Source organism: Cydia amplana, chromosome 8, assembly GCF_948474715.1.
Source record: "Cydia amplana chromosome 8, ilCydAmpl1.1, whole genome shotgun sequence".
Classification (NCBI taxonomy): domain Eukaryota; kingdom Metazoa; phylum Arthropoda; class Insecta; order Lepidoptera; family Tortricidae; genus Cydia; species Cydia amplana.
Window position 1 is genome coordinate 3629256 of NC_086076.1, and position 15241 is coordinate 3644496.

At 39.4% G+C, this 15241-nt stretch overlaps 1 protein-coding gene across 1 annotated transcript; it reads left to right on the plus strand.

The window, feature by feature from the left end:
* Positions 1 to 3962: 3962 nt before the first annotated feature.
* On the plus strand, positions 3963 to 11701 carry LOC134649996 (GPN-loop GTPase 1). Its single transcript, XM_063504809.1, has 9 exons — positions 3963 to 4065; positions 4145 to 4270; positions 4523 to 4690; positions 5521 to 5717; positions 6211 to 6405; positions 8608 to 8660; positions 8865 to 8950; positions 9873 to 10013; positions 11534 to 11701. Exons 1-9 carry the CDS (start codon positions 3999 to 4001, stop codon positions 11614 to 11616), a joined length of 1116 nt encoding a protein of 371 aa, XP_063360879.1. The 5' UTR covers positions 3963 to 3998; the 3' UTR covers positions 11617 to 11701.
* The last annotated feature ends 3540 nt before the right edge of the window (positions 11702 to 15241 follow it).

Here is a 15241-nt window from a genome sequence, read left to right on the forward strand (position 1 = left end):
TGGCTTGTCTCTGGTAACTAGTTGAGCATAGACAACGTATTGTTTTACTTTTTTTTTTTCGAAAAGTTAGGATGCGTTCCATTCCATGCGTTCTGAAATAAGCAGTCTTAGGGCTAGCTAATATATAGCTGGTCAACCAAATCTTGTCAGTAAAAAGGCGCGAAATTCAAATTTTCTATGGGACGATATCCCTTCGCGCCTACTTACATTTTTCAAATTTGCCGCCTTTTTCTACTGTCAAGATCTGGTTGACCAAGAATATTTAAAAATATAGGCGTGAATAGGCAGGTGCGGACACAAAAATGCCAATTTTCGAAGTTAAAAACCGGGGTTTTAAAATTGGTGATTAAATTGTGTACGTGTGGACGCTAGATGAGATTGGCGCCAATTATTTTCCTGATCAAATTGGTCCATTTGCCCAGCCCGTCTGGACACAGCTTAAGTTAAAAATATGCTCCAAAACGAAAATACTAGCGTCCAAAATGAGTATTCTTGCGTCCGCACCCTATTTTATCGGTAATATCGGTCGAATTCGGCGAGCCAAATTGGCGTTTGCGTCCGCACGTCCTGTTTGATCAGACAATTTCATCAGATCGGCGAAAAATTATCTCGTCTGGACACAGCTAAATCAAATCAATAATTATATCTATTAAAGAGATATAGTCCGTCAACCAAATCTTGTCAGTAGCAATGTAAAGCAAACTAAAGTAGGGCAACACTCAAAGAGCAGTATTGCGCTAAGAAAAGCAGCAATGTACATCGAACCAACAGATTTTTTTTTCTGCTGAGCGCGCCCTTTGTACGTCAATTCAAATTGTCACTCGCGGTTTATTGAAAAAAATTGAAACATGGACGGACAATTTAAAAGCGATGTTAAAACAATGTTAATCAAAATGATGAACAAATTTGAAGATATCAAAAACAACTGCTTATATTCTCTTTGTTCCCTATCTATGTCTTCTAAGTTTACAAAAATAAAATCATATCAAAATGCAGATAATTAGATAGTGCATATATTTGTTATTTACAATATAATATGCCACTTGTTAATGTAAATTAGTGTACTGTTCTGGATGAATATGACATACCTGTATAATTTTTTTGATTGGTATATATTGTACAATATACATATTAAAAATGAAACAACTGATATTTGGGTGTTTATTTAATTTAAAGGTAAATAAGATAAGGGTCACTTTTCGACTTGGTTGCGTTGTACACGTACATAAACCGCCATAGGTATTGTCTGAAAAGATACTACCTACTACGAACGCCTTATATTGGGCAAGATTTAATCCTGCAACAAACATGTATGGATTAGGTAGATATTGCGAAAGAACGGCGATATAATCAAGGCTCTTAATACTGTTTAAAAGGTTTACCTTTGTAAATAGTCACAACTGCTGAAAATATTAGACATGTGGGCCTATGGACGGTTTCCAGGACACAATTTATGGTCTTGTTGGATAGATTTAGGCATACGTTTTAATTTTATTTATGCCTTTTAACCCTAAAACAAAAAACTGAACATAATCTTAAAAGTTCGAAAGAATTCTTCCAATACTTGTCATAACCTCAATTTTTAGTAATGTTTACCATCAACGCCAACGAGCATGATTGTACATTGTAGGCCCCTTAGCTTCGCTTATTCTTATTTAATGTATTAGTATTTAATGGTGACAGCAGAAATATCTCTTGAAACAGAAACGATTCAGAATGAAAACCAAATGAAAACAAATAAGGTGACGGCTGTCATTCACGATCCACATTCCACAGATAAAACACAGATGACACGCGTTTTGGAATTATTTGAACACAGTGTTGCTAACCCGCGATTTTTCAAATTTGCCGCCTTTTACTACTGACAAGATTTGGTTGACGGACTTTATCTGTTTCTGGCTCTCACTTAAAGTGGTAACACACTATCGCGATAGTGTGTTAGCCACTTAAAGCCCCCTCCACTATGTGCGTGAAGCCGCGAGCGAAGCCGCGAAAGCGAGTGTGGAGTCGATTTCGCTATCTGCGAAAATCGACTCCACACTCGCGTAAATAGATGGCTTCGCGCCGCGATTCACGCCCGAGTGTGGAGGGGGCTTAAGTGGAGTCCAGACGAGACAATTTTTGACCAATCTGATGAAATTGTCCGATCGAATCAGGCCGTGCGGACGCAAACGCCAAATTGATTCCCCGATCAAATCAGCAGGTGCGGACACATAAATGCCAATTTTCGAAGTTAGTATCTATGGAATGCAAATTGGTGATTAAATTGTGTACGTGTGGACGCGAGATGAGAATGGCGCCAATTATTTTCCTGATCAAATCGTGCTATTTTCCCAGCTCGTATGCAGTCCACTATACTCTATGGTATACTTAAGTCACTAGTGCTGCACTCTGGCGGCAAAACATTGCAGTAATACCTCCCTATAATTTGCTATTCTAACTTCGATTTTCGCGGTTACAGGCCGTGTCGCCTTAATTTCTACTCTTTTACACGACTGCCCAAACAAAAAGAGTGTATTGTTTTGGATAGATTTAGGCATACGTTTTAATTTTATTTATGCCTTTTAACCCTAAAACAAAAAACTGAACATAATCTTAAAAGTTCGAAAGAATTCTTCCAATACTTGTCATAACCTCAATTTTTAGTAATGTTTACCATCAACGCCAACGAGCATGATTGTACATTGTAGGCCCCTTAGCTTCGCTTATTCTTATTTAATGTATTAGTATTTAATGGTGACAGCAGAAATATCTCTTGAAACAGAAACGATTCAGAATGAAAACCAAATGAAAACAAATAAGGTGACGGCTGTCATTCACGATCCACATTCCACAGATAAAACACAGATGACACGCGTTTTGGAATTATTTGAACACAGTGTTGCTAACCCGCGATTTTTCAAATTTGCCGCCTTTTACTACTGACAAGATTTGGTTGACGGACTTTATCTGTTTCTGGCTCTCACTTAAAGTGGTAACACACTATCGCGATAGTGTGTTAGCCACTTAAAGCCCCCTCCACTATGTGCGTGAAGCCGCGAGCGAAGCCGCGAAAGCGAGTGTGGAGTCGATTTCGCTATCTGCGAAAATCGACTCCACACTCGCGTAAATAGATGGCTTCGCGCCGCGATTCACGCCCGAGTGTGGAGGGGGCTTAAGTGGAGTCCAGACGAGACAATTTTTGACCAATCTGATGAAATTGTCCGATCGAATCAGGCCGTGCGGACGCAAACGCCAAATTGATTCCCCGATCAAATCAGCAGGTGCGGACACATAAATGCCAATTTTCGAAGTTAGTATCTATGGAATGCAAATTGGTGATTAAATTGTGTACGTGTGGACGCGAGATGAGAATGGCGCCAATTATTTTCCTGATCAAATCGTGCTATTTTCCCAGCTCGTATGCAGTCCACTATACTCTATGGTATACTTAAGTCACTAGTGCTGCACTCTGGCGGCAAAACATTGCAGTAATACCTCCCTATAATTTGCTATTCTAACTTCGATTTTCGCGGTTACAGGCCGTGTCGCCTTAATTTCTACTCTTTTACACGACTGCCCAAACAAAAAGAGTGTATTGTTTTCAGAGTTCATGTTTGTATGTATATATACTTGGTCAACCAGATCTTGTCAGTAGAAAAAGGCGGCAAATTTGAAAAATGTAGGCGCGAAGGGATATCGTCCCATAGAAAATTTGAATTTCGCGCCTTTTTTTACTGACAAGATTTGGTTGACCAGCTATATTTAAGGAGTTTATTTGTCAGACTGTATCGAAAATCGCATGCAATTTGCGACAAAGAGCCGTAAAAGCAATGTCTCGAAGAGCTTGAAAATAAATGTCAATGTCAAATAACCCAATAATCAATTTAATCCAATCCAAAAAAACCAAAATTGTGAATGTGATTTTGTTGATTTGTCCTTTTTGATACAAAAAAACTCCGTTCTGTTTCTAAGATTATATGAAATACGCGTTTCTTTTCAATGACTTTAATTTCATAATGGCTGCACCTAAAGTAGAGGCAATGGATCAAGATTCCAAAAAACCTATTTGTTTGATAATTTTAGGTTAGGAAATCGTGCGATATTCATGTTAATGTTTTTTCGAATATTTTGCAATGTTCTTATTCCTTACTCATGATTTTAGGTATGGCTGGTGCCGGAAAGACTTCCTTTACCAAACGTATTGCGGGGCACGTCGTGGAAGGAGCCAGACCGTATATAATCAACTTAGATCCTGCATGCCGTGAAGTGCCGTATCCAGCTAATATCGGTAATATTTGTCGATTAACATATATCTAGTATTGCCCGACCAAAACCGCATTTTTTGCCGAAACCGAAACAGACAGCGAAGGTTCGATTTGTTCTAGTTTCGGCCGAAACATGATTTTTATGCTGAAACCGAGACTTCGGCCGGACACTGCCGAACAGTTTTGGCACGCCCGAAAGGTTCGGCAGTTTATTCTCTAATAATAATGATGTCCATGTATGTAAATCAGTTATAGAGAATATGTTTCTGTTACAGATATAAGAGATACAGTGAACTATAAGGAAGTTATGAAGCAATATGGCCTAGGCCCGAACGGAGGCATTGTAACATCCCTAAATCTGTTCTCCACTAAGTTTGGTCAGGTAGTGGAACTCATTGAAAAGGCCGGACAGAAACACAAATACTGTGTGATTGATACACCTGGTAAGAGTCTAACCCCCTTTATCAAAAAGGTCTTAATTACTTACACCACCTATTGTATTGTATTGTAGTACGGGCGATTTTCCGCAACTCGACGTCCTGCGCCTATTTTGCGTGATAGGGGCTAGTCCTGCCAGCCCAGCTCCTCGAGGAATCCTATCAAACCTTTGATGTTGATTAGGACCTCGGGGAGATCTCTCGGGGATCCGAGATTACACCACCTATCGATAGAGTGAGGAAGGTGTAAGTGTATAATTTGTTAAGGTTTTGTGTAACCTGTGCGAAGCAGGGGCGGGTCGCTAGTTATTTATATAAACCTATAGTTATATGCATAGATTTGCTTGCTAAATTATAAAAAGAGATAGATTAAGCTTTTACTTCATTCTATAAGATTAGATTTCATTTATTTCTTGGTAATTTAATAAGAATAAATCATGTCAAATTTACATGTCAAACTTATACTATGATTGTCAATAAACGGATGCTGATAATTGATGCTAAACTTCAAAGAAATTTAAAGAATTTAATTTCATCATTGTATTTTTTCATCAGTGTTGTTGTATTTATATCAGAAACCATCATATGTAACACACACAACACACACATTCACTGTCAGACTGTGAAACCGGTCGTCTATAGCTGCATATTAAACAACCCGCCCAGCGGGTTGTCCAGCATCTGAGCAAAGTTCACGAGTGTCCACCAGGTGGGTTCCTGGCAGTGAATGTGTTAACTTAATTTTAGAGACAATCTTTTGGTCAAATGAAATTTATTGATACATTCTATTTTATTTAATGATACATGGAACTTTAAACGATTTATTCTTCTTCCAGGTCAAATAGAAGTATTCACGTGGTCAGCATCCGGCACTATAGTCACGGAGACACTTGCCGCCTCATGTCCTACTGTGGTTGTATATGTCATGGACACCGTCCGCAGTGTATCACCGGTGACATTCATGTCCAACATGCTATATGCCTGCTCTATACTTTACAAAGCTAGGTTGCCGTTCATAGTTGTCATGAATAAGGTTGGTATCACATTCACACAATCAACATTGGAAACTAAACTTCTAGCGGCCGACCATACAAGAAAAATTGGCATTCTAATTTGAATCAATAGTATTGCACAATACAAATAATTTTATTTTTTCCAAAAAAAAAACAACTCTGTTCCAATTAAATTGATTTAAATTTCATTTAACCCACCATACAAAAAAGTGATACAAAGCAATTTGACCCATATTGCTCTATCTATGTATTTACGTTAGTTATGGTTGGTTATGGTATGTATCACATTGTGTGTTACTTGGTCGCCGGTTGGTCAATGGCTCGAAAGTATTACTATTATGTATTAGTACTAGTATTAAATTCTAAAGAGTTACCACATTATTGGTGGTCCGGTTTGCATAATCAGTAATCACCATTACTGATTATGCATACGGGAGAAATGGTTATTAATGGATTGTTAGATTTGACAGAATGACAGACATTTTTGAATAACAATTTTTTTTTGTATTCCAGACAGACGTAGTAGACAACGCATACGCCGTCGACTGGATGCGCGACTTCGAATCTTTCCAAGAGGCGTTGGACGCCGAAGGGGACGCCGAGGGGGGCGCCACCTACGTCGGCAATCTGGCGCGCTCCATGGCTCTCGCATTAGACACCTTCTATAAAGATCTTAAATGTTGCGGCGTTAGTGCACATACAGGCGCGGTGAGTAATGAACCATCTATTGTGTCTACGTATAGTGGCACCTATGTCGGCAATCTGGCGCGCTCCATGGCTCTCGCATTAGACACCTTCTATAAAGATCTTAAATGTTGCGGCGCTAGTGCACATACAGGCGCGGTGAGTAATGAACCATCTATTGTGTCTTTACGTATAGTGGCGCCTCCGTCGGCAATCTGGCGCGCTCCATGGCTCTCGCACTAGACACCTTCTATAAAGATCTTAAATGTTGCGGCGTTAGTGCACATACAGGCGCGGTGAGTAATGAACCATCTATTGTGTCTTTACGTAAAGTGGCACCTACGTCGGTAATCTGGCGCGCTCCATGGCTCTCGCATTAGACACCTATAAAGATCTTAAATGTTGCGGCGCTAGTGCACATACAGGCGCGGTGAGTAATGAACCATCTATTGTGTCTTTACGTATAGTGGCGCCTCCGTCGGCAATCTGGCGCGCTCCATGGCTCTCGCATTAGATACCTTTTATAAAGATCTTAAATGTTGCGGCGTTAGTGCACATACAGGCGCGGTGAGTAATGAACCATCTATTGTGTCTTTACGTATAGTGGCGCCTCCGTCGGCAATCTGGCGCGCTCCATGGCTCTCGCACTAGACACCTTCTATAAAGATCTTAAATGTTGCGGCGTTAGTGCACATACAGGCGCGGTGAGTAATGAACCATCTATTGTGTCTTTACGTAAAGTGGCACCTACGTCGGTAATCTGGCGCGCTCCATGGCTCTCGCATTAGACACCTATAAAGATCTTAAATGTTGCGGCGCTAGTGCACATACAGGCGCGGTGAGTAATGAACCATCTATTGTGTCTTTACGTATAGTGGCGCCTCCGTCGGCAATCTGGCGCGCTCCATGGCTCTCGCATTAGATACCTTTTATAAAGATCTTAAATGTTGCGGCGTTAGTGCACATACAGGCGCGGTGAGTAATGAACCATATATTGTGTCTTTACGTATAGTGGCACCTCCGTCGGCAATCTGGCGCGCTCCATGGCTCTCGCATTAGACACCTTCTATAAAGATCTTAAATGTTGCGGCGTTAGTGCACATACAGGCGCGGTGAGTAATGAACCATCTATTGTGTCTTTACGTATAGTGGCACCTACGTCGGCAATCTGGCGCGCTCCATGGCTCTCGCATTAGACACCTTCTATAAAGATCTTAAATGTTGCGGCGTTAGTGCACATACAGGCGCGGTGAGTAATGAACCATCTATTGTGTCTACGTATAGTGGCACCTACGTCGGCAATCTGGCGCGCTCCATGGCTCTCGCATTAGACACCTTCTATAAAGATCTTAAATGTTGCGGCGTTAGTGCACATACAGGCGCGGTGAGTAATGAACCATCTATTGTGTCTTTACGTATAGTGGCACCTACGTCGGCAATCTGGCGCGCTCCATGGTTCTCGCATTAGACACCTTCTATAAAGATCTTAAATGTTGCGGCGTTAGTGCACATACAGGCGCGGTGAGTAATGAACCATCTATTGTGTATTTATGTATAGTGGCACCTACGTCGGCAATCTGGCGCGCTCCATGGCTCTCGCATTAGACACCTTTTATAAAGATCTTAAATGTTGCGGCGTTAGTGCACATACAGGCGCGGTGAGTGTATTGAAAAACTTCAATTTGTTGTATCTATTATTCTTTGCGGAGAGACGGAGCGTGCTGGAGGATAAGTTTATGTATGTATGTTGTATATGTCACTTTATTGCACATAACCAAGTTTACACAAAACAGAAACAACAGAGTAAAATATGTAAGTCCATGTATAGGTACAAAGGCGAACTTATCCCCAATAGAGATCTCTTCCAGCTAACCTTTGAGTTTAAATCCTTAACTTAGGTAAAATTGACATTGAACGTTCACGCCCTTGTACAGTCAGCAAGATACCTGACACCCTGCATAGAAATTTGTAAGAAACGGATACAGTTCCCGCACGCTCCCATGCTCAAAATGGGCATAACTTACGCTATGCGCGCACGAGCAACTTTGTCGCCGCGATTTTGTGTTTTGTCTCTGTCGCACTCAAGTGTCGAAGTCAAGTGCGACAGAGACAAAACACAAAGTCGCGGCGACAAAGTTGCTCGTGCGCGCATAGGGTTACATGTAGCGTTCTCCACACAAGAGGCAGAATAGTGTAGTGGATGTTTACAAATATTTCTATTTTCAGGGCCTTGACGAATTCTTTACACTTGTGGACAAGGCAGCTGAAGAATATGAGACGTAAGTTAATTTTCATCACACTTGCTCGTAAAAGGTGTATCACACGTACCTATGCGCTGCGGTAAATCCTAAAAGTCTTAACTCTTATTAGCAAGAGCCTAGTTTTTAACGAACTTACGATATTTTTTAAGGAAAAGCTGGTAAATGTCAAATGAAATACTTATTAATATTAGGTATGTTATTAACCTGTGAAATCCTTTACAGTGAATACAAAGCCGACTGGCTAAAAATGCGAGCAGAGAAATTAGAGGAACAGAAAAAGAAAGAAGAGGACTTATTAAAAGGCCCAAGTATGTATTGAATACTTATTATGAAAAAAAAAAAGCGGCCAAGTGCGAGTCGGACTCGCCCATGAAGGGTTCCGTATTTAGGCGATTTATGACGTATTAAAAAAAAACTACTTACTAGATCTCGTTCAAACCAATTTTCGGTGGAAGTTTACATGGTAATGTACATCATACATTTTTTTTAGTTTTATCATTCTCTTATTTTAGAAGTTACAGGGGGGGGCGACACACATTTTACCACTTTGGAAGTGTCTCTCGCGCAAACTATTCAGTTTAGAAAAAAATGATATTAGAAACCTCAATATCATTTTTGAAGACCTATCCATAGATACCCCACACGTATGGGTTTGATGAAAAAAAAATTTTTGAGTTTCAGTTCGAAGTATGGGGAACCCCAAAAATTTATTGTTTTTTTTCTATTTTTGTGTGAGAATCTTAATGCGGTTCACAGAATACATCTACTTACCAAGTTTCAACAGTATAGTTCTTATAGTTTCGGAGAAAAGTGGCTGTGACATACGGACGGACAGACAGACGGACAGACGGACAGACGGACAGACAGACAGACATGACGAATCTATAAGGGTTCCGTTTTTTGCCATTTGGCTACGGAACCCTAAAAAGGAGTAAAATATCTGCATTTTTTTGAGAAAAAGGGGTTTTTCCATGAATACAATTTTTTTATAGCAGTTTTTCACAAATAATTTTTTTCTTGCAGATTTTTTCTTCGGGTTGGTTGTCTATTGCTATAGATATTCAATAACTTTTTTCTTTTTGAACAATTACATTAAAAGTTATACCGCGTCAATTAGCCACCCAAAATTTTACAAAAAAAAAATTGAAAATCTGAAAAAAAAGTAATAAATAAAAACAAAAAATTTACATCAGTTTGATCGATAAAATATTATAAGTATGTATATTTCAGATAGCTCAGGCGCGGTGATAGGGAAGCGTAGTTTGATCGAGGAGGTGCCGATGGGGCGAGAGATGAGCGACGTGTATCTCTCGCATCCCGGCGACGAGAGCTCCAGCGACGACGAGGGCACGGAGCAACAGCCCGAGATAGGTAATACTTGTGACCTGACAGATAGCTCAGGCGCGGTGATAGAGAAGCGTAGTTTGATCGAGGAGGTGCCGATGGGGCGAGAGATGAGCGACGTGTATCTCTCGCATCCCGGCGACGAGAGCTCCAGCGATGACGAGGGCACGGAGCAACAGCCCGAGATAGGTAATACTTGTGACCTGACAGATAGCTCAGGCGCGGTGATAGAGAAGCGTAGTTTGATCGAGGAGGTGCCGATGGGGCGAGAGATGAGCGACGTGTATCTCTCGCATCCCGGCGACGAGAGCTCCAGCGATGACGAGGGCACGGAGCAACAGCCCGAGATAGGTAATACTTGTGACCTGACAGATAGCTCAGACGCGGTGATAGAGAAGCGTAGTTTGATCGAGGAGGTGCCGATGGGACGAGAGATGAGCGACGTGTATCTCTCGCATCCCGGCGACGAGAGCTCCAGCGATGACGAGGGCACGGAGCAACAGCCCGAGATAGGTAATACTTGTGACCTGACAGATAGCTCAGGCGCGGTGATAAAGAAGCGTAGTTTGATCGAGGAGGTGTTGATGGGGCGAGAGATGAGCGACGTGTATCTCTCGCATCCCGGCGACGCATGAATCTAGTATAACTGGATTGGGCATGAGTGGTGGGGATAACTGACAGAAAGGGATAGTCTTATATATCTTTCAGTAGGAGTAGCAGCGAAAGCGCTATTATTGTTTGTCCTTGTCACAGTCTCACATCTTGTTTTATTCCCCACCGTAAATTGACCACCGTGATTGGTCGAATTCATTTGTTGCCCACCATAACAAATAAATTCGACCAATCATAGCTTCGCAATGCGACGCTATGATTGGTCGAATTTATATGTTTTGTCCCTCACGGAGGCACGCGTAGACCACTTCTATAGGATGCTACCTTCTATGCGGCGACGAGAGCTCCAGCGATGACGAAGGCACGAAGCAACAGCCCGAGATAGGTACTCATATCTATACTTTGTCAAGCAAATCTTGTCAGTAGAAAAAGGGCGGCAAATTTGAAAAATCCCGGGTTTGCAACACTACATTTGAATTGTTCTAAAATCGCGTGTCATTTATATCTTATCTGTGGAACTGTTTTGTTTACATTTCATCGTTGTTCGATGTACATTGCTGCTTTTGGTTCGTTTCCTAAGTATGGTATACTTTAGTTTGCTTTACATTGCTACTGACATATCCTGCTTGACAGACTATATTTCCTACCTGTACCATCGACAAACGAAAAGAAAGTATCGCGATGAACGAAAAGTCACGTGATCATTTTCATACATTTATTTTACTAGAGTTTTCTTTCGACGGTTAATTGTCACTTGGCTAGGCCCCGGGGGCCGTGATGAATGTGTAATGTCTGTGATACCAAAATGCATTTTTCATACCGTGTGCATGCAAAATATTTAAGTGGGTCTAAGAAGTCCTTTTCTTACTTACTTTGAGGGACAGGAAATGGTCCAATAATTATATTTTTGGACTATATCAAAGCTTTTTTTGCAGATGATAAACCAGAGGATGTAACTATGTTCCAGGAATTCCTAAGAAAACACGTGAAACAGAACAATACTGAAAATAAATCCTAGTACATAAGCCGATTTGTGATCTGTACATATAGATGTTACTTTAAGTTAGGCATTAAGATTTTGTATTAAATACAATACAGGTAATTATTGTTTTTTTATATACCTTGACCAGAAACTATGACCATATCTGATTTGGCGATAAAATTAAATGATCTATTTAATCTATTTCAAGAAATTAAGAAAATAATCTGTCCCATTTTTGCCACAATGAATAGACTAGACTAGAAATATATATTTTAATTATAATTCTAATGTGTTCCAAACTTTTTACATATTTCGTAAAAAGAAATATTCATTTCACTCGTCTAATCTTGCGCAAAGGATAATAAAATATTTATAGAAAGGATCTCTTAAGTATTTACTTAATCTTACCAAAGATCTATCGATTCATAATTATGCACACTTAATCGCCGCTATAGTAATGAGTAAAAATCGTAAAAGTTTAATTCAGTGATCTTTTTATTGTCAATAATCCTTTGATGTTACTAAACTGCAAGGAGTGCAAGGGATACAGAGGGGCATATAGGCCTTTGGATAGGTATGTCTTGGAAAACACAATAAAAACAAAAAAGTACAATAAAATAAATTCGTATATTTGAACTATGAGTATGCTAACATCACGTAATATTTTAGTGTTAAATAATTGTGTTACGCTTGTTCGAAACATTAACATAACATTTAATTTAAAAAACAAACAAAATAGTGCATTGGTCATCATAAAACTATATTAAATCAATCCTAAGTCAAATGGACAATACTCGCTAAGACATTTCAATATATATAGCTGGTCAAGCCAATCTTGTCAGTAAAAAAAGGCGCGAAATTCAAATTTTCTATGGGACGATATCCCTTCGCGCCTACATTTTTCAAATTTGCCGCCTTTTTCTACTGACAAGATCTGCTTGACCACCTATAAATATAAAGAGTCAATGTAAAGACCAAACACGCAAATGGTAACGGGCCTGCAGGTTTCTCCATTCTTTCTGCAGGCACTTTCAGTGCCAAGCGCCCCATATCCAATACAAAATGAACACACCTATTAGCGGTTTCTTGGCAGTGAATGTGTTTTGGTCAAAATAAATTTAACAAAGGCAATTCAGGACAAACCGTCCTGGCGTATGAGAACGAACGGACCCCTAATAATGGGAACAAATATCTTAAGTACGTTAAAAATAAGTACTTTGAGATAACTCGCTGAAAAATCTAAATTGAAGCTGAAATAATTAAAAACAAAACTTACGTATATAAGTGCATTACAATGGTTATTTACGTGAATCTGGCAAATAAGTACTTAATTGAAAAATCTTACGTCACGTGAACACTAACATTAGCGACAAAATCATCAGATGACAACCAAAACTCACTAATTAATACCACTAAGTTAATAGTGACCCATATTACCACCTAAACAATAATGTTAATTTTTGTTTGACATATTTTTAGTAACGAAGCGCTGGTGGCCTAGCGGTAATAGCGTGCGACTTTCAATCCGGAGGTCGCGGGTTCAAACCCGGCTCGTACCAATGAGTTTTTCGGAACTTATGTACGTAATATCATTTTATATTTACTATTTGCTTTTCGGTGAAGGAAAACATCGTTAGGAAACTGGACTAATCCCAATAAGGCCTAGTTTCTCCTCTGGGTTGGAAGGTCACATGGCAGTGGCTTTCGTAAAAACTAGAGCCTACCTCAATTCTTGGGATTAGTTGTCAATTAAGCGGACCCCAGGCTCCCATGAGCCGTGGCAAAATGCCGGGATAACGCGAGGAAGAAGATTTTTTAGAAGTGAGTTTTAGTTCTCACCTGACGAAATAATGTTTCACATTTTATATAAACGCCTGTAGCCTTAAATATACGCGGAAGTTTTCTTTTATTTGCTGGTAAAAGACTTCCACTTATTGGTATCACCTCAGGTTAGAGGCGTATATAAAACGGCTCCCTGTTGATAAATAAATAGTTAACTAGTAATTTATAATTATATTAATTAATCTATTATTCGAGGCATTGACAAACTGTAATATGACAAATTATATGTATGTTAGTCTATAAGGTATATGTAATATGGGCCTTGTTGCCTAAAATAAATTTTAAAATAAAATAAATAATTTTGAACACAAACGTACTGCAGTAGCCCTGACAAGATGGTTTATCTTTGAACGCCACGCGCGGTACAAAGGTTGATATTGGGCTGTAGCCGCGCGCGCCATTTGACGTCTTTGGCGTCTGTCTGCCTGTCTGTCACGCTGTATCTCATGATAGGTAGGCAGTTGAAATTTTCACAGATGAATATTTTTTTTCGTAATGGTACCTTCGTGCGCGAGTCCGACTCGCACTTGGCCGGTTTTTATAAATTTGATTTTGTACCTTATCATATCATATCAAAGTCTATTTCACGAGCACAATAGTATTGATTGTGTTGTGGTAAAATATCAAATTGATTGTCCAAATTAGAAACCATCATTTAATCAGAAACTAGAAGTACAGTCGCCATCAGATATGTCGGAGCGGCCGAGATGCTCAAAAATATCTAATCACGCACTCTAACGCCTTGACAATAGAGGCGTGTTCAGAAATTTGTGAGCACCTTGGCCGCTTCGATATATGTATCTGATGGCGTCCGTACTGTCTCGTACACTGCAGCACTGGTATGGAGCCTCTTTTGGTCAAATATACTTAGGTCAATGTGGCTAATTCCGTCATAGGGACTATTCCGTCCACGAGGATACGATCATATCGTATCGTATCGTGTGGATCATAGTTATCTGAAATAAATGTATTTTGATTTTGATTTAAGGGGACGGTATATGACGTTTTCGATTTAGAGCTCACTTTGTGCAATCAATTTGTTCAAGAAATGTTTAATAACTGCATTAAATTATACGTAAATTTGTTCACGAAGAAGCCGTGTACCGGCTCTTCACGGCATAATATTTTTTATTTGCTGTAATTCTCTACAAATCGACACTAAAAGTATCCAAAAATCAAAATATGGAGTTCCGTTTGAGCAACACGCATTACAGTTTTGCCTTTAACAGTAATTGAGTTGTTGTGTGATTTTGAAAGCTAGATAACTAAACTAGCAAATTATTATCTACTTATATTTTTACTCACAAATACAACACAGAAATTCAATCCCAAATGTAAACTTTCGTACAATTTCCATACATTGACGACATCACTCAAAATTCTTCTTCGAGTCAGATGGCCGCTGGCCTTGGATCGAAGCAGACGTGTACGTCGTCGTAGCTCGTTTTTGACATTATTTAGACATTTCATCATATACGCATACGAAAATGTATACCAGTAGATAAATTGTATTTCAAAAAATAGGGTAAATAAATTTATTTAAAATTTGATTTGTTGTTATTTACAGGTCGTAACGATCGAAAACAGCAGTAAACTATCCTAAAACAATACGATTACAATTGAATTTAAGTAACTTGTTCCTTCAAAACCCGCTTAAAATGAAAAAAGTTTAAAGACTCGTTTTACTGATTGGGATTGATTTTCATTATGCTGGTATCAATTTTGCGTCATTAAAAAAAAGTATATGACTCTGTACGTCAATGACATTTGATGTCAATTGTAATCTTGTATTTACGTTAGAGAATATTATATATTCATT

Excerpts from the sequence above, each read along its gene's own strand:
- LOC134649996 (XM_063504809.1), top strand. The coding sequence starts at position 3,999 with ATGGCTGCACCTAAAGTAGAGGCAATGGATCAAGATTCCAAAAAACCT. Across the intron at positions 4,066-4,144 it reads TATTTGTTTGATAATTTTAG|GTATGGCTGGTGCCGGAAAG; the intron begins GTTAGGAAATCG and ends TCATGATTTTAG. Across the intron at positions 10,014-11,533 it reads GGAGCAACAGCCCGAGATAG|ATGATAAACCAGAGGATGTA; the intron begins GTAATACTTGTG and ends CTTTTTTTGCAG.